General features: G+C 46.6%; 1 protein-coding gene across 7 annotated transcripts in view; it reads left to right on the plus strand.

The window, feature by feature from the left end:
• Positions 1 to 20,455, plus strand: part of LOC121573461 (spermatid perinuclear RNA-binding protein) — a 252,881-nt gene that overhangs the window by 128,317 nt on the left and 104,109 nt on the right. For all 7 annotated transcript variants that reach the window (XM_041885474.2, XM_041885476.2, XM_041885473.1 and 4 more), the window contains 4 exons: positions 4,712 to 5,088; positions 5,324 to 5,489; positions 14,228 to 14,372; positions 19,256 to 19,350. In XM_041885474.2, coding sequence (XP_041741408.1) covers positions 4,712 to 5,088; positions 5,324 to 5,489; positions 14,228 to 14,372; positions 19,256 to 19,350 — 783 coding nt within the window. The remainder of the gene's footprint in view (positions 1 to 4,711; positions 5,089 to 5,323; positions 5,490 to 14,227; positions 14,373 to 19,255; positions 19,351 to 20,455) is intronic.

The following is a 20,455-nucleotide window of genomic DNA, read 5'->3' on the forward strand; positions in this document are numbered from 1 at the left end:
CTCCTTCAAGACTTTTGGAAAAGCATTCCAGGTGAAGCTGGTTGAGAGAATTCCAAGAGTGTGCAAAGCTGTCATCAAGGCAAAAGGTGGCTATTTGAAGAATCTCAAATGTAAAATATATTTTGATTTGTTTAACGCTTTTTTGGTTACTACATGATTCCATATGTGTTATTTCATCGTTTTGATGTCTTCACTTATATTCTAAAATGTAAAACAATTTAAAAATAAAGAAAAAACATTGAATGAGTAGGTGTGTCCAAACCTTTTACTAGTACTGTATGTATGTTTTGTTTTTATCTAAAAAGCTGTTTTCGCTTTGTCGTTATGGGGTATTGTGTGTAGATTGATGAGGAAAATGTTTTATTTATTCAATTTTAGAATAAGGCTGTTACGTAACAAAATATGGAAAAAGTGAAGGGGTCTGAACACTTTCCGAATGCACTGTATAAAGTTGTATGAGTTTCTTCCATTCTGTGGATGGAGGTAATTTAGGTTTTGCCTTAAGCTTGTGCTTATAACTTCTCTTCCACACTCACCGATGGTTGTGAAAGTGGTAGTGTGTGGTTCAGTAGGCTAGGGGTTATTTTGTGGACTAGGACAGTCCACATCCAGAGCCAGTTAGTCTGTCTAAGGCCAGTCCCCTCCCCTGTGTGTAGTTAATTGTTGACAGTAGTCCCCAGTGTACAGTAGATACTAGACTAGTTGACAGAGCAGCGTGTGTGATTGCTCGTGTGTGTAGATAGTTCACAGTGTAGCCGAACCTCGTGGCCTGTGGCCGAGTGGTGACGACTCCCAGAGGACTACTATTTCAACACGGTGTTAAAAGGCCATTAAACATGTCTACTGTAGAGGATCTGTGATTAATAATATTACTGTATGTGCCGTGGTGCAAAACAATTCAGGCTCTTCTTCAAGTCTCCTTATACTTAATATCTCTACCTACTTAAAGTATCCTTATACTTTATTTATGCCATATCTATAAAGTGCAAGAACACATAATATTTTTTAGTTTAAACTTAATTATTTAAATTCAGAAGGATTTAAGTTTTAGTACGATAACACTGAGTAAAATTCCTATATTTCACTTTATTCTCTAGTCTGTGGTGTGTTATCAGGAGGTGTGTGATCAGGATGTGTGTTATCAGGAGGTGTGTTATTCGGAGGTGTGTTATCAGGAGGTGTGTGATCAGGATGTGTGTTATCAGGAGGTGTGTTATTCGGAGGTGTGTTATCAGGAGGTGTGTTATCAGGTGGTGTGTTATCAGGTGGTGTGTTATCAGGTGGTGTGTTATCAGGAGGTGTGTTATCATTAGGTGTGTTATCAGGAGGTGTGTTCTCAGGAGGTGTGTTATCAGGAAGTGTGTTATCAGGATGTGTGTTATCAGGTGGTATGTTATCAGGAGGTGTGTTATCAGGTGTTGTGTTATCAGGAGGTGTGTTATCAGGTGGTGTGTTATCAGGTGGTGTGTTATCAGGAGGTGTGTTATCAGGTGGTGTGTTATCAGGTGGTGTGTTATAAGGAGGTGTTTTCTCAGGAGGTGTGTTATCAGGAAGTGTGTTATCAGGTGGTGTGTTATCAGGAGGTGTGTTATCAGGATGTGTGTTATCAGGTGGTGTGTTATCAGGTGGTGTGTTATCAGGAGGTGTGTTATCAGGAGGTGTTTTCTCAGGAGGTGTGTTATCAGGAGGTGTTTTCTCAGGAGCTGTGTTATCAGGAGGTGTTTTCTCAGGAGGTGTGTTATCAGGAGGTGTGTTATCAGGAGGTGTGTTATCAGGAGGTGTGTTATCAGGAGGTGTTTTCTCAGGAAGTGTGTTATCAGGAGGTGTGTTATCAGGAGGTGTTTTCTCAGGAGGTGTGTTATCAGGAAGTGTGTTATCAGGAGGTGTGTTATCAGGAAGTGTGTTATCAGGTGTGTTATCAGGAAGTGTGTTATCAGGAGGTGTGCTCTTCAATCATCTGCAATAGTAAACTCAATTTAATTAATTCATCCTCACCCTGCTTGTGATTGGATGGCTGTCTCAGTAACATATTGCATGAGGGACCTCTGGGACTCATAGCGGGCAGGAGTGCAGGGTGGGATGGGGGACGACGGCAGCTGTCTACGAGATGGAGTGTGTGTGTGTGGGTGGGTGGGTGTGTCACAGCAAGGTGGAAGAAACCGAGTGTGTGTTTACGAGATGGAGTGTGTGTGTGTCACAGCGGAGTGTGTGTGTGTGTGTGTCACAGCGGAGTGTGTGTGTGTGTCACAGTGGAGTGTCTGAAACAGAGTATCACTCTCATTAGTCTCATGCAGGGCCATTGTGCTGTCATGACTTTTCATTCACCCAGTAATCAGGGTGTGTTTGTGTGAGAGGAAAATCACTATCTCGTTCCCTGTGTCTAATGTAAAGGTCTAGTAGCCCGTCACAAGGTTAGCCTAGCCAGCTTGTAAAGTAGGTATCAGATAGTAAAGGCAGGAGATTAGGTCTCCTGTAGCTCAGTTGGTAGAGCATGGCGCTTGCAACGCCAGGGTTGTGGGTTCGTTTCCCACGGGGGGCCAGTATGAAAATATGTATGCACTCACTAACTGTAAGTTGCTCTGGATAAGAGCGTCTACTAAATGACTAAAAACAAACAAAAAAGTAAAATAATTAACCTGCAGCGGGGGGGCCTGTGTGACTGTGGGCCACCAACTAAAGTACACCTTTATGGCCCTTAAACACACATACACACACGGACCTGTGACTACAACTTCTAATCTTCATTTAGAAAAACAACAACACAGCATGCACACAAAAGGGGATGGAAGGTAAAAGTTGCAGCGTTACTCCTGATTAGATCTAAAAATCTGTTGATGTTCCTGGTGTAACAACCCATGTTTCTGTCCTACCGTATATCCTCAGGAAAATGTCACCATGGAAATTCGGATGGAAATGAAAGAAGTAATATTTTTGGAGTGGTTTGCTACTTCTGTTCTGCTGTAGCAGTGATTCTAGAGGATTGGTAGTAGAGACATGTTGTCCTCTTTTCTCTCTCTTTGCTGCTCTAAAGCAACTCATAATAACCAACTCAACATCAAGCTTTGATGATTAGAATCAGCTGTGTAGTGCTAGGGCAAAAACCAAAATGTGCACCCGGTCCTTAGCAATTGAGTTTTAAGAGTATTTCTTGCGCTTACCTAGCTCAAATTCTAGGACGTCGGATTCAAACGAAACTATAGCGTCCATAAAGTGACCATTGAGCATAAAAAATGCTGGATTTACTAAGTTTGTAGGTGCAACAGTTTTTATAAAATGAATAATTAATAGCTATCACGTGCATATTTCCGTCCGTTAAGAAACAACGATGTGCTACGATGTGCTTTTTGTAGCATTTCTGACAATGCTAACATCTTTTCAGCTGAATCTCAGAGTTCTAATGCCGGGTTGCTCGGCAACAACACAGCTGCTTACACCATGATGCCAGTCATAACAAGTGTACTGTATGCGAACAAACCTAGGCTACTGTATATAGCTAGCTATATGGTGGTATTCAAGCTGAGGTTAATCAATAAATGCAAAACGATATTTTGATTAGCTAGGTAGCTAACTAGCTAATGTTACCTAGCTAACGTTAGTTAAGTTGAAAATAAGTATTTGGTTGTTTCTGGAGCTTGTTCATGTATTTTTGCATGCCCTGATACTGCACAACGAGCAATGAGGAAGTGATTGATTTGGCTTGTTTCTCAAAAACAAGTGAAATCACAGAAAAAGTGTCTGGACCCTTCTATGGCATGTCATTTACATAAAAAAATAGAGATTTACTTCAGAAATAGAAAAATTATCCTTTAAGGCAAAAACGAGGGTGGTTGGTCAGGGTGGAAGGATGAGCGTATAACGTGAATGTCTAGCAACCCAGAAGTTGAGTGTTTGAATCTCATCAACTTTAGCATTTTAGCTAATTATCAACTTTGCAGCTACTTACTTATTTGTAGCTACTTTTCAACTGCTTAGCATGTTAGCTAACCCTTTCTCTAACCTTAACTTTAAACCTTTAACATAACTCCTAACCTCACTCCTAACCTTAACCCTAACCCCTAACCTAGCTAACGTTAGCCACCTAGCTAATGTTAGCCACAACAAATTGGAATTTGTAACATATCTTTCGTATTGCAAATTCATAACATACTGCACGAATTGAAATTCGTAGCATATCATACAAATTGCAATTCGTAACACATCATAAGAGTTGTAATTCATAACATATCATACGAAATGGCTGATGAACATCCACAAATTAATATATACCATACGAAACATAACATATGCTAAATGGAGTGTCTCAGATTTACGTACAGAATAATACGAAATGCTATGAGATCAGGTTGCAGCTAGCATGCAGTCAAAAGAAAAGGAAATGCTTGTTAACTACGTGATTAAATGAGTCTCTTTTCAACAAATCAACTGTTTTAGACTATTGTATTTTAACCAAGCAAGAGAAATAAACGTGAACTCACTACTGAGTGAATTAACAAAATAATTTTCGAACAAAGGCTTCCAGACATTTAAATGGTCTGTCGAAGTCAATGTGTTAAGAACAGGATTCATAGTGTAATGGTTAAAGTTACCGCTTGTGGATCAGAACATTGCGGTGTGTGTTTGCGAGATTGTGTGTGTATGGGAGAATGTGCCTTAGACTTTTATTGTGTGAGTTCATTGTTCATTGTGTTCTTTACTCACCCCCCCCCCACAGAGGTCCTTCCGTTCATTCAGTAATGATGACCGTCACGTCATGGCCAAGCACTCCTCCATCTACCCATCATCGTCTGAGCTGGAGTCAGTCCAGACCCTGGTGTCCACCGTGGAGGGTGCCCTCAAACACGTCTCTGATTGGATAGACCAGAGCAACGTCCAATCAGTGCAGAGCAGCAGCCAGACAGACGCAGCAACCGGCCAGACAGACGGCCAGACAGAAGCAGGAGTCAGCCTGACAGACGGCCAGCCCAACCCCACAGATAGCCCAGTGACAGAGGATGGTAGCGGTGACCATGATGGTGACCTTAACCCTAACGACGACCCCAGTGTTAGTCCCAGAGCCAGCCCAGATGACTCCACAGACGGCAGCAGCAGGTGGGCATCTGGTTCTAACCGATGCATGCTGGGATATAGGGGGTTGTCTTGTGGCTGATGGTTAGACTAACATTTTTGGTCTTCAAGTGCTGACATATTTTTATGATCTTGTTGATTTTATGAGATTTTTGGGATAACCTGGGTTTAAATAATTGCAAACCCAAAATGGGACCTAGGTCTGATAGTTTGTTTAAATATGTTGAGTGTAACCCTGCTATCTGTCTGTTATCCTCAGCGAGCCCAGTGGAGGTGTTCTGTGTGGGGTGATGAGGATCGGCCTGGTGGCTAAAGGTCTGCTCATCAAACAGGACATGGACCTGGAGCTGGTGCTGATGTGTAGAGAGAAACCTACAGAGACACTGCTGTGTACTGTCTGTGATAACCTGCCCCTGCAGATACATGTAAGAGAGAGCGAGACGCACACACGCACGCACACACGCACACATGGAACCAGTTCATCCAGCAGTCTGTGGCATGTTTGGCTCATCTATTCTCCTTCTGTTGGCAAGAAACACTCAACACCTGTGTGCAAAAGGTAGATGGACTTTTGTAATGTAGTAAATACTCTGGCCCAACATCCTGTAAGAAGTCAGTCAGTCCTCCTTACCCCACCATCATCCATCTCATAATAGTTCTAAGTGTGCTCTGTAGGGCACTGCAGAATCAGAAAGTAGGCTACGGGCAGAGTCAGAAAGTAGGCTACGGGCAGAGTCAGTAAGTAGGCTACGGGCAGAGTCAGTAAGTAGGCTACGGGCAGAGTCAGTAAGTAGGCTACGGGCAGAGTCAGTAAGTAGGCTACGGGCAGAGTCAGTAAGTAGGCTACGGGCAGAGTCAGTAAGTAGGCTACGGGCAGAGTCGGTAAGTAGGCTACGGGCAGAGTCAGTAAGTAGGCTACGGGCAGAGTCAGTAAGTAGGCTACGGGCAGAGTCAGTAAGTAGGCTACGGGCAGAGTCAGTAAGTAGGCTACGGGCAGAGTCAGTAAGTAGGCTACGGGCAGAGTCAGTAAGTAGGCTACGGGCAGAGTCAGTAAGTAGGCTACGGGCAGAGTCAGTAAGTAGGCTACGGGCAGAGTCAGTAGGCTACGGGCAGAGTCAGTAAGTAGGCTACGGGCAGAGTCAGTAAGTAGGCTACGGGCAGAGTCAGTAAGTAGGCTACGGGCAGAGTCAGTAAGTAGGCTACGGGCAGAGTCAGTAAGTAGGCTACGGGGCAGAGTCAGTAAGTAGGCTACGGGCAGAGTCAGTAAGTAGGCTACGGGCAGAGTCAGTAGGTAGGCTACGGGCAGAGTCAGTAGGGTAGGCTACGGGCAGAGTCAGTAAGTAGGCTACGGGCAGAGTCAGTAAGTAGGCTACGGGCAGAGTCAGTAAGTAGGCTACGGGCAGAGTCAGTAAGTAGGCTACGGGCAGAGTCAGTAAGTAGGCTACGGGCAGAGTCAGTAAGTAGGCTACGGGCAGAGTCAGTAAGTAGGCTACGGGCAGAGTCAGTAAGTAGGCTACGGGCAGAGTCAGTAAGTAGGCTACGGGCAGAGTCAGTAAGTAGGCTACGGGCAGAGTCAGTAAGTAGGCTACGGGCAGAGTCAGTAAGTAGGCTACGGGCAGAGTCAGTAAGTAGGCTACGGGCAGAGTCAGTAAGTAGGCTACGGGCAGAGTCAGTAAGTAGGCTACGGGCAGAGTCAGTAAGTAGGCTACGGGCAGAGTCAGTAAGTAGGCTACGGGCAGAGTCAGTAAGTAGGCTACGGGCAGAGTCAGTAAGTAGGCTACGGGCAGAGTCAGTAAGTAGGCTACGGGCAGAGTCAGTAAGTAGGCTACGGGCAGAGTCAGTGAAGTAGGCTACGGGCAGAGTCAGTAAGTAGGCTACGGGCAGAGTCAGTAAGTAGGCTACGGGCAGAGTCAGTAAGTAGGCTACGGGCAGAGTCAGTAAGTAGGCTACGGGCAGAGTCAGTAAGTAGGCTACGGGCAGAGTCAGTAAGTAGGCTACGGGCAGAGTCAGTAAGTAGGCTACGGGCAGAGTCAGTAAGTAGGCTACGGGCAGAGTCAGTAAGTAGGCTACGGGCAGAGTCAGTAAGTAGGCTACGGGCAGAGTCAGTAAGTAGGCTACGGGCAGAGTCAGTAAGTAGGCTACGGGCAGAGTCAGTAAGTAGGCTACGGGCAGAGTCAGTAAGTAGGCTACGGGCAGAGTCAGTAAGTAGGCTACGGGCAGAGTCAGTAAGTAGGCTACGGGCAGAGTCAGTAAGTAGGCTACGGGCAGAGTCAGTAAGTAGGCTACGGGCAGAGTCAGTAAGTAGGCTACGGGCAGAGTCAGTAAGTAGGCTACGGGCAGAGTCAGTAAGTAGGCTACGGGCAGAGTCAGTAAGTAGGCTACGGGCAGAGTCAGTAAGTAGGCTACGGGCAGAGTCAGTAAGTAGGCTACGGGCAGAGTCAGTAAGTAGGCTACGGGCAGAGTCAGTAAGTAGGCTACGGGCAGAGTCAGTAAGTAGGCTACGGGCAGAGTCAGTAAGTAGGCTACGGGCAGAGTCAGTAAGTAGGCTACGGGCAGAGTCAGTAAGTAGGCTACGGGCAGAGTCAGTAAGTAGGCTACGGGCAGAGTCAGTAAGTAGGCTACGGGCAGAGTCAGTAAGTAGGCTACGGGCAGAGTCAGTAAGTAGGCTACGGGCAGAGTCAGTAAGTAGGCTACGGGCAGAGTCAGTAAGTAGGCTACGGGCAGAGTCAGTAAGTAGGCTACGGGCAGAGTCAGTAAGTAGGCTACGGGCAGAGTCAGTAAGTAGGCTACGGGCAGAGTCAGTAAGTAGGCTACGGGCAGAGTCAGTAAGTAGGCTACGGGCAGAGTCAGTAAGTAGGCTACGGGCAGAGTCAGTAAGTAGGCTACGGGCAGAGTCAGTAAGTAGGCTACGGGCAGAGTCAGTAAGTAGGCTACGGGCAGAGTCAGTAAGTAGGCTACGGGCAGAGTCAGTAAGTAGGCTACGGGCAGAGTCAGTAAGTAGGCTACGGGCAGAGTCAGTAAGTAGGCTACGGGCAGAGTCAGTAAGTAGGCTACGGGCAGAGTCAGTAAGTAGGCTACGGGCAGAGTCAGTAAGTAGGCTACGGGCAGAGTCAGTAAGTAGGCTACGGGCAGAGTCAGTAAGTAGGCTACGGGCAGAGTCAGTAAGTAGGCTACGGGCAGAGTCAGTAAGTAGGCTACGGGCAGAGTCAGTAAGTAGGCTACGGGCAGAGTCAGTAAGTAGGCTACGGGCAGAGTCAGTAAGTAGGCTACGGGCAGAGTCAGTAAGTAGGCTACGGGCAGAGTCAGTAAGTAGGCTACGGGCAGAGTCAGTAAGTAGGCTACGGGCAGAGTCAGTAAGTAGGCTACGGGCAGAGTCAGTAAGTAGGCTACGGGCAGAGTCAGTAAGTAGGCTACGGGCAGAGTCAGTAAGTAGGCTACGGGCAGAGTCAGTAAGTAGGCTACGGGCAGAGTCAGTAAGTAGGCTACGGGCAGAGTCAGTAAGTAGGCTACGGGCAGAGTCAGTAAGTAGGCTACGGGCAGAGTCAGTAAGTAGGCTACGGGCAGAGTCAGTAAGTAGGCTACGGGCAGAGTCAGTAAGTAGGCTACGGGCAGAGTCAGTAAGTAGGCTACGGGCAGAGTCAGTAAGTAGGCTACGGGCAGAGTCAGTAAGTAGGCTACGGGCAGAGTCAGTAAGTAGGCTACGGGCAGAGTCAGTAAGTAGGCTACGGGCAGAGTCAGTAAGTAGGCTACGGGCAGAGTCAGTAAGTAGGCTACGGGCAGAGTCAGTAAGTAGGCTACGGGCAGAGTCAGTAAGTAGGCTACGGGCAGAGTCAGTAAGTAGGCTACGGGCAGAGTCAGTAAGTAGGCTACGGGCAGAGTCAGTAAGTAGGCTACGGGCAGAGTCAGTAAGTAGGCTACGGGCAGAGTCAGTAAGTAGGCTACGGGCAGAGTCAGTAAGTAGGCTACGGGCAGAGTCAGTAAGTAGGCTACGGGCAGAGTCAGTAAGTAGGCTACGGGCAGAGTCAGTAAGTAGGCTACGGGCAGAGTCAGTAAGTAGGCTACTGGAAGACGTCGTGGAGAGGGCAGCAACAGAAGCAGAGAGAGGAGAAGAAACTGTGGTATTAATAAGCTGCTAGCATGTGTAATTAATATAGGAGTGTCAGCTGGGAGATTTCCTAATTAGTCAAACACATGCACAGCAGGAACGGAAAACACACACACACTCGCGGACGTGCACACATGTAGTTAAGGTTATACTTACTTAGCTACATAGACAGGTATACTTATATAAACTGTCTTATAGGCCATGTCTTATAGGAAGTGTCTTATAGGAAGTGTCTTATAGGCCCTGTCTTATAGGAAGTGTCTTATAGGAAATGTCTTATAGGAACTGTCTTATAGGAACTTCGCTGTATACTTCCTAATTCCAATCATACCTGCTTCTCATGAGCACACGGCTCTACTGTATAGTACTGTATGCCGACATCCGCCTACAATCTTGTAACATGACACATATGGCCTCATATACACAGTATCCAGTATATTCTCCACACCAGAATTAGCTTTCAGGCTCCACGTCAGAACTAGCTTTCAGCCTCCACATCAGAACTAGCTTTCAGCCTCCACACCAGAACTAGCTTTCAGCCTCCACACCAGAACTAGCTTTCAGCCTCCACGTCAGAATTAGCTTTCAGCCTCCACGTCAGAACTAGCTTTCAGCCTCCACGTCAGAACTAGCTTTCAGCCTCCACATCAAAACTAGCTTTCAGCCTCCACACCAGAACTAGCTTTCAGCCTCCACATCAGAACTAGTTTTCAGCCTCCACACCAGAACTAGCTTTCAGCCTCCACACCAGAACTAGCTTTCAGCCTCTACTCCAGAACTTGCTTCAACTTCCACATCAGAACTAGCTTTCAGCCTCCACATCAGAACTAGATTTCAGTCTCCACACCAGAACTAGCTTTCAGCCTCTACATCAGAACTAGCTTTCAGCCTCCACACCAGAACTGGCTTTCAGCCTCCACGCCAAAACTAGTTTTCAGCCTCCACACCAGAACTAGCTTTCAGCCTCCACATCAGAACTAGTTTTCAGCCTCCACACCAGAACTAGCTTTCAGTCTCCACACCAGAACTAGCTTTCAGCCTCCACATCAGAACTAGCTTTCAGCCTCCACATCAGAACTAGATTTCAGTCTCCACACCAGAACTAGATTTCAGCCTCCACACCAGAACTACCTTTCAGCCTCCACGTCAGAACTAGCTTTCAGCCTCCACACCAGAACTAGCTTTCAGCCTCCACATCAGAACTAGATTTCAGCCTCCACACCAGAACTAGATTTCAGCCTCCACGTCAGAACTAGCTTTCAGCCTCCACATCAGAACTAGCTTTCAGCCTCCACGCTAGAACTAGCTTTCAGCCTCCACACCAGAACTAGCTTACAGTCTCCACGTCAGAACTAGCTTTCAGCCTCCACGTCAGAACTAGCTTTCAGCCTCTACATCAGAATTAGCTTTCAGCCTCCACGTCAGAACTAGCTTTCAGCCTCCACATCAAAACTAGCTTTCAGCCTCCACACCAGAACTAGCGTTCAGCCTCCTCATCAGAAGTAGCTTTCAGCCTCCACATCAGAACTAGCTTTCAGCCTCCACATCAGAACTAGCTTTCAGCCTCCACATCAGAACTACCTTTCAATCTCCACACCAGAACTAGCTTTCAGCCTCCACGCCAGAAGTAGCTTCAACTTCCACACCAGAATTAGCTTTCAGCCTCCACGTCAGAACTAGCTTTCAGCCTCCACACCAGAACTAGCTTTCAGCGTCCACACCAGAACTAGCTTTCAGCCTCCACACCAGAACTAGCTTTCAGCCTCCACACCAGAACTAGCTTTCAGCCTCCACACCAGAACTAGCTTTCAGCCTCCACATCAGAACTAGCTTTCAGCCTCCACGTCAGAACTAGCTTTCAGCCTCAACGTCAGAACTAGCTTTCAGCCTCCACGATAGAACTAGCTTTCAGCCTCCACATCAGAACTAGCTTTCAGCCTCCACACCAGAACTAGCTTCAACTTCCACATCAGAACTAGATTTTAGCCTCCACACCAGAACTAGCTTTCAGGCTCCACGTCAGAACTAGCTTTCAGCCTCCACATCAGAACTAGCTTTCAGCCTCCACACCAGAACTAGCTTTCAGCCTCCACACCAGAACTAGCTTTCAGCTTCCACGTCAGAATTAGCTTTCAGCCTCCACGTCAGAACTAGCTTTCAGCCTCCACGTCATAATTAGCTTTCAGCCTCCACGTCAGAACTAGCTTTCAGCCTCCACATCAAAACTAGCTTTCAGCCGCCACACCAGAACTAGCTTTCAGCCTCCACATCAGAACTAGTTTTCAGCCTCCACACCAGAACTAGCTTTCAGCCTCCACACCAGAACTAGCTTTCAGCCTCCACACCAGAACTAGCTTTCAGCCTCTACTCCAGAACTTGCTTCAACTTCCACATCAGAACTAGCTTTCAGCCTCCACACCAGAACTAGCTTTCAGCCTCCATGCCAGAAGTAGCTTCAACTTCCACATCAGAACTAGATTTCAGTCTCCACACCAGAATTAGCTTTCAGCCTCCACGTCAAAACTAGCTTTCAGCCTCCACACCAGAACTAGCTTTCAGCCTCCACACCAGAACTAGCGTTCAGCCTCCACGTCAAAACTAGCTTTCAGCCTCCACGACAGAACTAGCTTTCAGCCTCCACATCAGAACTAGCATTCAGCCTCCACATCAGAACTAGATTTCAGTCTCCACACCAGAACTAGCTTTCAGCCTCTAAATCAGAACTAGCTTTCAGCCTCCACAACAGAACTGGCTTTCAGCCTCCACGCCAAAACTAGTTTTCAGCCTCCACACCAGAACTAGCTTTCAGCCTCCACATCAGAACTAGTTTTCAGCCTCCACACCAGAACTAGCCTTCAGTCTCCACACCAGAACTAGCTTTCAGCCTCCACATCAGAACTAGCTTTCAGCCTCCACATCAGAACTAGCTTTCAGCCTCCACACCAGAACTAGCTTTCAGCCTCTACATCAGAACTAGCGTTCAGCCTCCACACCAGAACAAGCTTTCAGCCTCCACACCAGAACTAGATTTCAGCCTCCACACCAGAACTACCTTTCAGCCTCCACGTCAGAACTAGCTTTCAGCCTCCACACCAGAACTAGCTTTCAGCCTCCACATCAGAACTAGCTTTCAGCCTCCACACCAGAACTAGCTTTCAGCCTCCACGTCAGAACTAGCTTTCAGCCTCCACATCAGAACTAGCTTTCAGCCTCCACGCTAGAACTAGCTTTCAGCCTCCACACCAGAACTAGCTTACAGGCTCCATATCAGAACTAGCTTTCAGCCTCCACGTCAGAACTAGCTTTCAGCCTCTACATCAGAATTAGCTTTCAGCCTCCACGTCAGAACTAGCTTTCAGCCTCCACATCAAAACTAGCTTTCAGCCTCCATACCAGAACTAGCTTTCAGCCTCCTCATCAGAAGTAGCTTTCAGCCTCCACATCAGAACTAGCTTTCAGCCTCCACATCAGAACTAGCTTTCAGCCTCCACATCAGAACTACCTTTCAGCCTCCACACCAGAACTAGCTTTCAGCCTCCACGCCAGAAGTAGCTTCAACTTCCACACCAGAACTAGCGTTCAGCCTCCACACCAGAACTAGCTTTCAGCCTCTACATCAGAACTAGCGTTCAGCCTCCACACCAGAACTAGCTTTCAGCCTCCACACCAGAACTAGCTTTCAGCCTCCACATCAGAAGTAGCTTTCATTCTCCACAGCAGAACTAGCTTTCAGCCTCCACGTCAGAACTAGCTTTCATTCTCCACATCATAACTAGCTTTCAGCCTCCACACCAGAACTACCTTTCAGCCTCCACGTCAGAACTAGCTTTCAGACTCCACACCAGAACTAGCTTTCAGCCTCCACATCAGAACTGGATTTCAGCCTCCACGCCAGAACTAGCTTTCAGCCTCCACGTCAGAAGTAGCTTTCAGCCTCCACATCAGAACTAGCTTTCAGCCTCCACGTCAGAACTAGCTTTCAGCCTCCACACCAGAACTAGCTTTCAGCCTCCACACCAGAACTAGTTTTCAGCCTCCACACCAGAACTAGCTTTCAGCCTCCACGTCATAATTAGCTTTCAGCCTCCACGTCAGAACTATCTTTCAGCCTCCACGTCAAAACTAGTTTTCAGCCTCCACACCAGAACTAGCTTTCAGCCTCCACATCAGAACTGGTTTTCAGCCTCCACACCAGAACTAGCTTTCAGTCTCCACACCAGAACTAGCTTTCAGCCTCCACATCAGAACTAGCTTTCAGCCTCCACATCAGAACTAGCTTTAAGCCTCCACATCAGAACTAGATTTCAGTCTCCACACCATAACTAGCTTTCAGCCTCTACATCAGAACTAGCGTTCAGCCTCCACACCAGAACAAGCTTTCAGCCTCCACACCAGAACTAGCTTTCAGCCTCCACACCAGAAGTAGCTTTCAGCCTCCACACCAGAACTAGCTTTCAGCCTCCACATCAGAACTAGCTTTCAGACTCCACACCAGAACTAGCTTCAACTTCCACATCAGAACTAGATTTCAGCCTCCACACCAGATCTAGCTTTCAGCCTCCACATCAGAAGTAGCTTTCAGCCTCCACGTCAGAACTAGCTTTCAGCCTCCATGTCAGAACTAGCTTTCAGCCTCTACATCAGAATTAGCTTTCAGCCTCCACGTCAGAACTAGCTTTCAGCCTCCACACCAGAACTAGCTTTCAGCCTCCACATCAGAAGTAGCTTTCAGCCTCCACATCAGAACTAGCTTTCAGCCTCCACATCAGAACTAGCTTTCAGCCTCCACATCAGAACTACCTTTCAGCCTCCACACCAGAACTAGCTTTCAGCCTCCACGCCAGAAGTAGCTTCAACTTCCACACCAGAACTAGCGTTCAGCCTCCACACCAGAACTAGCTTTCAGCCTCTACATCAGAACTAGCCTCCACGCCAGGGTAGTGGGTTCGATCCCTGGGACCACCCATGCACAAAGATTTATGCACGCATGACTGTAAGTCGCTTTGGATAAAAGCGTCTGCTAAATGGCATATTATATTGAACTCTGACTCCTAATAGAAGCTAACAGAGGAGAAGTACGAGGTGCACCGATGCGTGCCAGAGGCGGCCATCTTGGTGTGTAGCACGACGGAGCCCAAACTCACCCTGAAGGTCACCCTCAGCTCCCCACAGATGAGAGAGGACAGTGACACGGATGAACAAGGTACCACACTCACGTCTGTGTAAAACCTAGCTGCTGTTTTCGTGTTTATGTTTGTCTTATGCTTGTCTGTTGTCTTTTTTCCCCCTCCAACTGAGGTAGTGAAATGGGGTTAGGGGGATAAAGAAAGGAGTGTCTTTGCATCGAAGAGGGATATAGAGGTGTGTGTGTCGAGCAGCAGCAGTATTGTTAGCAGCGCTCCACTGGGACACATTAATCAAATCAAATCAAATTTTATTGGCCACATGCGCCGAATACAACAGGTGCAGACAGTACATTGAAATGCTTACTTACAGTCCTTAACCAACAACCAAACAACCAAAAAAAGTGTTGAGAAAAAAAGAGCAGAAGTAAAATAAAATAACAGTAGGGAGGCTATATATACAGGGGGGGTACCGGTGCAGAGTCAATGTGCGGGGGCACCGGCTAGTTGAGGTAGTTGAAGTAATATGTACATGTGGGCAGAGTTAAAGTGACTATGCATAAATAATTAACAGAGTAGCAGCAGCGTAAAAGGATGGGGTGGGGGGGCAGTGCAAATAGTCCGGGTAGCCATGATTAGCTGTTCAGGAGTCTTATGGCTTGGGGGTAGAAGCTGTTGAGAAGTCTTTTGGACCTAGACTTGGCACTCCGGTACCGCTTGCCGTGCGGTAGCAGAGAGAACAGTTTATGACTAGGGTGGCTGGAGTCTTTGACAATTTTGAGGGCTTTCCTCTGACACTGCCTGGTATAGAGGTCCTGGATGGCAGGAAGCTTGGCCCCAGTGATGTACTGGGCCGTACGCACTACCCTCTGTAGTGCCTTGCGGTCGGAGGCCAAGCAGTTGCCATACCAGGCGGTGATGCAACCAGTCAGGATGCTCTCGATGGTGCAGCTGTATAATTTTTTTAGGATCTGAGGACCCATGCCAAATCTTTTCAGTCTCCTGAGAGGGAATAGGCTTTGCCGTGCCCTCTTCACGACTGTCTTGGTGTGTTTGGACCATGATAGTTCGTTGGTGATGTGGACACCAAGGAACTTGAATCTCTCAACCTGTTCCACTACAGCCCCGTCAATGAGAATGGGGGCGTGCTCAGTCCTCTTTTTTTCCTGTAGTCCACAATCATCTCCTTTGTCTTGGTCACGTTGAGGGAGAGGTTGTTGTCCTGGCACCACACGGCCAGGTCTCTGACCTCCTCCCTATAGGCTGTCTCATCGTTGTCGGTGATCAGGCCTACCACTGTTGTGTCGTCGGCAAACTTAATGATGGTGTTGGAGTCGTGCCTGGCCATGCAGTCATGGGTGAACAGGGATTACAGGAGGGGACTGAGCACGCACCCTGAGGGGCCCCCGTGTTGAGGATCAGTGTGGCAGATGTGTTGTTACCTACCCTTACCACTTGGGGCGGCCCGTCAGGAAGTCCAGGATCCAGTTGCAGAGGGAGGTGTTTAGTCCCAGGATCCTTAGCTTAGTGATGAGCTTTGAGGGCACTATGGTGTTGAATGCTGAGCTGTAGTCAATGAATAGCATTCTCACGTAGGTGTTCCTTTTGTCCAGGTGGGAAAGGGCAGTGTGGAGTGCAATAGAGATTGCATCATCTGTGGATCTGTTGGGGCGGTATGCAAATTGTAGTGGGTCTAGGGTTTCTGGGATAATGCTGTTGATGTGAGCCATGACCAGGCTTTCAAAGCACTTCATGGCTACAGACGTCAGTGCTACGGGTCGGTAGTCATTTAGGCAGGTTATCTTAGAGTCCTTGGGCACGGGGACTATGGTGGTCTGCTTGAAACATGTTGGTATTACAGACTCAGTCAGGGACATGTTGAAAATGTCAGTGAAGACACTTGCCAGTTGGTCAGCACATGCTCGGAGTACACGTCCTGGTAATCCGTCTGGCCCTGCGGCCTTGTGAATGTTGACCTGCTTAAAAGTCTTACTCACATCGGCTACGGAGAGCGTGATCACATAGTCATCCGGAACAGCTGGTGCTCTCATGCATGCTTCAGTGTTGCTTGCCTCGAAGCGAGCATAGAAGTGGTTTAGCTCGTCTGGAAGTCTTGTGTCACTGGGCAGCTCGCGGCTGTGCTTCCCTCTGTAGTCTGTAATAGTTTTCAAGCCCTGCCACATCCGACGAGCGTCAGAGCCAGTGTAGTACGATTCAATCTTAGTCCTGTATTGACTCTTTGCCTGTTTGATCGTTCGTCGGAGGGCAGTAAGCTTGATCAGTGAATATATCCATGTTCCATGCTTATCCCCTAATCCTAGCCTGTATTCCTCCACCTTGGGGAGACAATGCATGCATAAGACACTACCTCTTGTTCAAACCAAATAGACACACAAACAGTCTGGGCCATATAAGGCTCAAGGCTCATGTAGTCTCAAATCGGTATTGACATGTCTTCCTGGAAGCCAAATAGAAAAGTGGTAGATGTTTAGTGGCGGCCATAGTGATTCTTCACCCTACTATGCTGCCTCAGCAGCCCTGTAGCATGTAATGTTGTCAACAGCATGGCTACACTGGCCTGTAAACATCTTTGACCCTTGGGCCTCTATGTCAGGGCTAACTAAAAAAAGCTGCAGGGCTACTAAACACAGCTACAGGGCTAACTAAACAGCTACAGGGCTAACTAAACAGCTTAGGGCTAACTAAACAGCTGCAGGGCTAACTAAACAGCTACAGGGCTAACTAAACAGCTACAGGGCTAACTAAACAGCTTAGGGCTAACTAAACAGCTACAGGGCTAACTAAACAGCTTAGGGCTAACTAAACAGCTACAGGGCTAACTAAACAGCTACAGGGCTAACTAAACAGCTTAGGGCTAACTAAACAGCTTAGGGCTAACTAAACAGCTACAGGGCTAACTAAACAGCTGCAGGGCTAACTAAACAGCTGCAGGGCTAACTAAACAACTGCAGGGCTAACTAAACAGCTACAAAGTTAACTGAACAGGCCCTCACTAACCCTGACTAAGCAAGATGAGATTGCATGAGAGACAGGGTTCAATTCCAGTCAATTCCGAAAGTAAACAAAATTCCAATTCCAAATTTTTGCCAGGGAGTGGGGGGGGGAGAAATCTAGACCCGACAAATCAATACCGTTGCCAGGAACACACCCATCCATCGTGTTGCCGCTCCATCCTGCTAGACAGGTCTAAATAAGACTTGATACGGGGGCGGCTGTAGATCACAGTGAACGACAAGCCCTCCCTCGTACCCGTCGTATTTCCCGTGAGTGACAGACGGGCCAAGGGCCCTGTCCCAGTGAGGAACGGCTCAATATTACACAGCAACTCATTGGCAACGGGAACTCATAACAGCAATTGGTCTGAACCCAGGCTGCATTTGTCTGGGTGGCTGTCTGTACACAGTGTGTCTGTAGTGTACACAGCCTGTACACAGCTGAAAGAACACAGCCATTTCCAGGGTCGAATAGATTAGAAAGTGAGGCACGATTGATATGAAGATAGAAACAGTGTGATTGATTTGGTGTCAACAGGCCTTTAGCTCTAAAGGTGTAATATCGCCTGCCGTGCCTTGCCACTTTGGATGGTAATGTCTATGAACCCACCATCAGTCCTAGTGCTGTCTGTACTCAGCTGAAAGAACCATTTCAAGGGTCTAATACTGCCCACTCTGGATGGCACGCTGCATTGAGAGCCACTCCATTTAAGGAGATGGATAGATATATTCTATTAAGATAGATAGGCAATGCTTTATGTACCTTATTAGGCAATGCTTTATGTACCTTATTAGGCAATGCTTTATGTACCTTATTAGGCAATGCTTTATGTACCTTATTAGGCAATGCTTTATGTACCTTATTAGGCAATGCTTTATGTAACTTATTAGGCAATGCTTTATGTACCTTATTAGGCAATGCTTTATGTACCTTATTAGGCAATGCTTTATGTACCTTATTAGGCAATGCTTTATGTACCTTATTAGGCAATGCTTTATGTACCTTATTAGGCAATGCTTTCTCGAACCTATTATGGTGCAGAATGTATCAATTTCCAGTTTCAAGAAGTGCCCTTTCTGACAGCTGTCTTATTGGATGTGTTCAGATCAATTTATAGATTTCATAATTGTGCCTGTCATGTAATTTATACTGAACAAAAATATAAAAGCAACATGCAACAATTTCAAAGACCAACACTTTACATGTCGCGTTTATATTTTTCTTCAGTATATAATCAATCATTCATGTGAAAGAGGATAGTGATTAATCTTCTACCAGATTAGATAAAAGCAAAACGAACTATTGAATTTGTTTGAAGTTACTGTAACATTCTGTTGGATAAACCTGTATTTGTAAGTGTCGGGTGGACGGTGGAATGTGGAATGTGGATGCTCTTCAGAGAGATTTTAGAAGGAAGGAATGGGAGCTTCTACCACTATCTGAACAGCTTCTCGTACTCAACTATAATACCCACAATCCCATTTATCTCTGTTAATCTGACACAGCCAATCAGATCATCAGGATGCTCATCCTCAGCCAATCATTCACTCTGCTCTGACAGAACCTTGCCTCGGTCAACGTGTGTGAGTCCCTCTGTCGTATGTGTGTTGCCTAATCCCAAATGGACCCCTAGCCCCTACACTCTAGTTACTTCAGTTGATCTGAGGAGACGGGAGAGATGTAAGCAATATGCTGAAAACCTACACCTTACCAATCCTCTTAGAACCAATGTCTTAGAGGTATGGTTTGATTTGGGATTAGGAATGTATGTGTGTCTGGGCGCGTTTGAGATCGACTACATTGCAGTCGTCGACTGCAGACTGACTGCTCTACAATGAGTAGTCAGTATTCAGTCCGTCGCCGACTGCAATATAGTCGATCTCAAACACACACTTCCCCTTTATGTTGTGTATATATATATATATATATCCCATTCTTATTTCACCAGTGGAGGGTGTTGAGCTGGCTGACCCTACAGACATGCTGGACAGGCACAGATGCCTGTTGGCCCTGGCGGCTCTGCGACATGCCAAATGGTTCCAGGTTGGCTCTCAGTTCTACTTAACCTCTCCGTCGTTATTGTAGCCTTATGATCACAGGAACATGAATGAATCAAAATAATCAAATGAATCAATAAAATGAATCAAAGCACATCATTTTATTTGAAATGGCAGCTATCTTCAAACTATAATTGAAAACATTCATATGATAAAACAATCAATTTCTCTCGTACAAAAATTACTCATTCATTCAATCGTGCTCTGTGTAGTACAATAGCATACAGTGAGAGAGATAGAGAGACATCATTACATGTATATAGACATAATATGACACTTTAAATGTGTTTATTCTTTTAGAACTTTTGTGAGAGAGAGAGAGAGAGAGAGAGAGAGAGAGAGAGAGAGAGAGAGAGAGAGAGAGAGAGAGAGAGAGAGAGAGAGAGAGAGAGAGAGAGAGAGAGAGAGAGAGAGAGAGGAGAGAGAGAGAGAGAGAGAGAGAGAGAGAGAGAGAGAGAGAGAGAGAGAGAGAGAGAGAGAGAGAGAGAGAGAGAGAGAGAGAGAGAGAGAGAGAGAGAGAGAGAGAGAGAGAGAGAGAGGAGAGAGCAGAGAGAGAGAGAGAGAGAGAGAGAGAGAGAGAGAGAGAGAGAGAGAGAGACAGAGAGAGAGAGAGAGAGAGAGAGAGAGAGAGAGAGAGAGAGAGAGAGAGAGAGAGAGAGAGAGAGAGAGAGAGAGAGAGAGAGAGAAAGAGAGGAGAGAGAGAGAGAGAGAGAGAGAGAGAGAGAGAGAGAGAGAGGCTACAAAAGCAATTGTTTCGTTTGGCTGTTCTGAAACCTGCCTGACTGTCATAAATGTCAATGCTTTTTTCTACCACTCTCAACCAAACAAAGCAAAAAAATAAATAATAATAACAAACACTTTTTCCTGGAGTTAATGATTCCGCCACAACTTAGTTCCAGGCTATACAGCTCCATTTACTAACATTACGTTTACAGATATTATACAGTACTACTCCTCTAGTCCTCATATCATTGTTACAGTTGAAGTCGGAAGTTTACATACACTTAGGTTGGAGTCATTAAAACTCATTTTTCAACCACTCCACAAATGTCTTGTTAACAAACTATAGTTTTGGCAAGTCGGTTAGGACA

The sequence above is a fragment of the Coregonus clupeaformis genome, chromosome 9 (assembly GCF_020615455.1).
Source record: "Coregonus clupeaformis isolate EN_2021a chromosome 9, ASM2061545v1, whole genome shotgun sequence".
Taxonomy (NCBI): domain Eukaryota; kingdom Metazoa; phylum Chordata; class Actinopteri; order Salmoniformes; family Salmonidae; genus Coregonus; species Coregonus clupeaformis.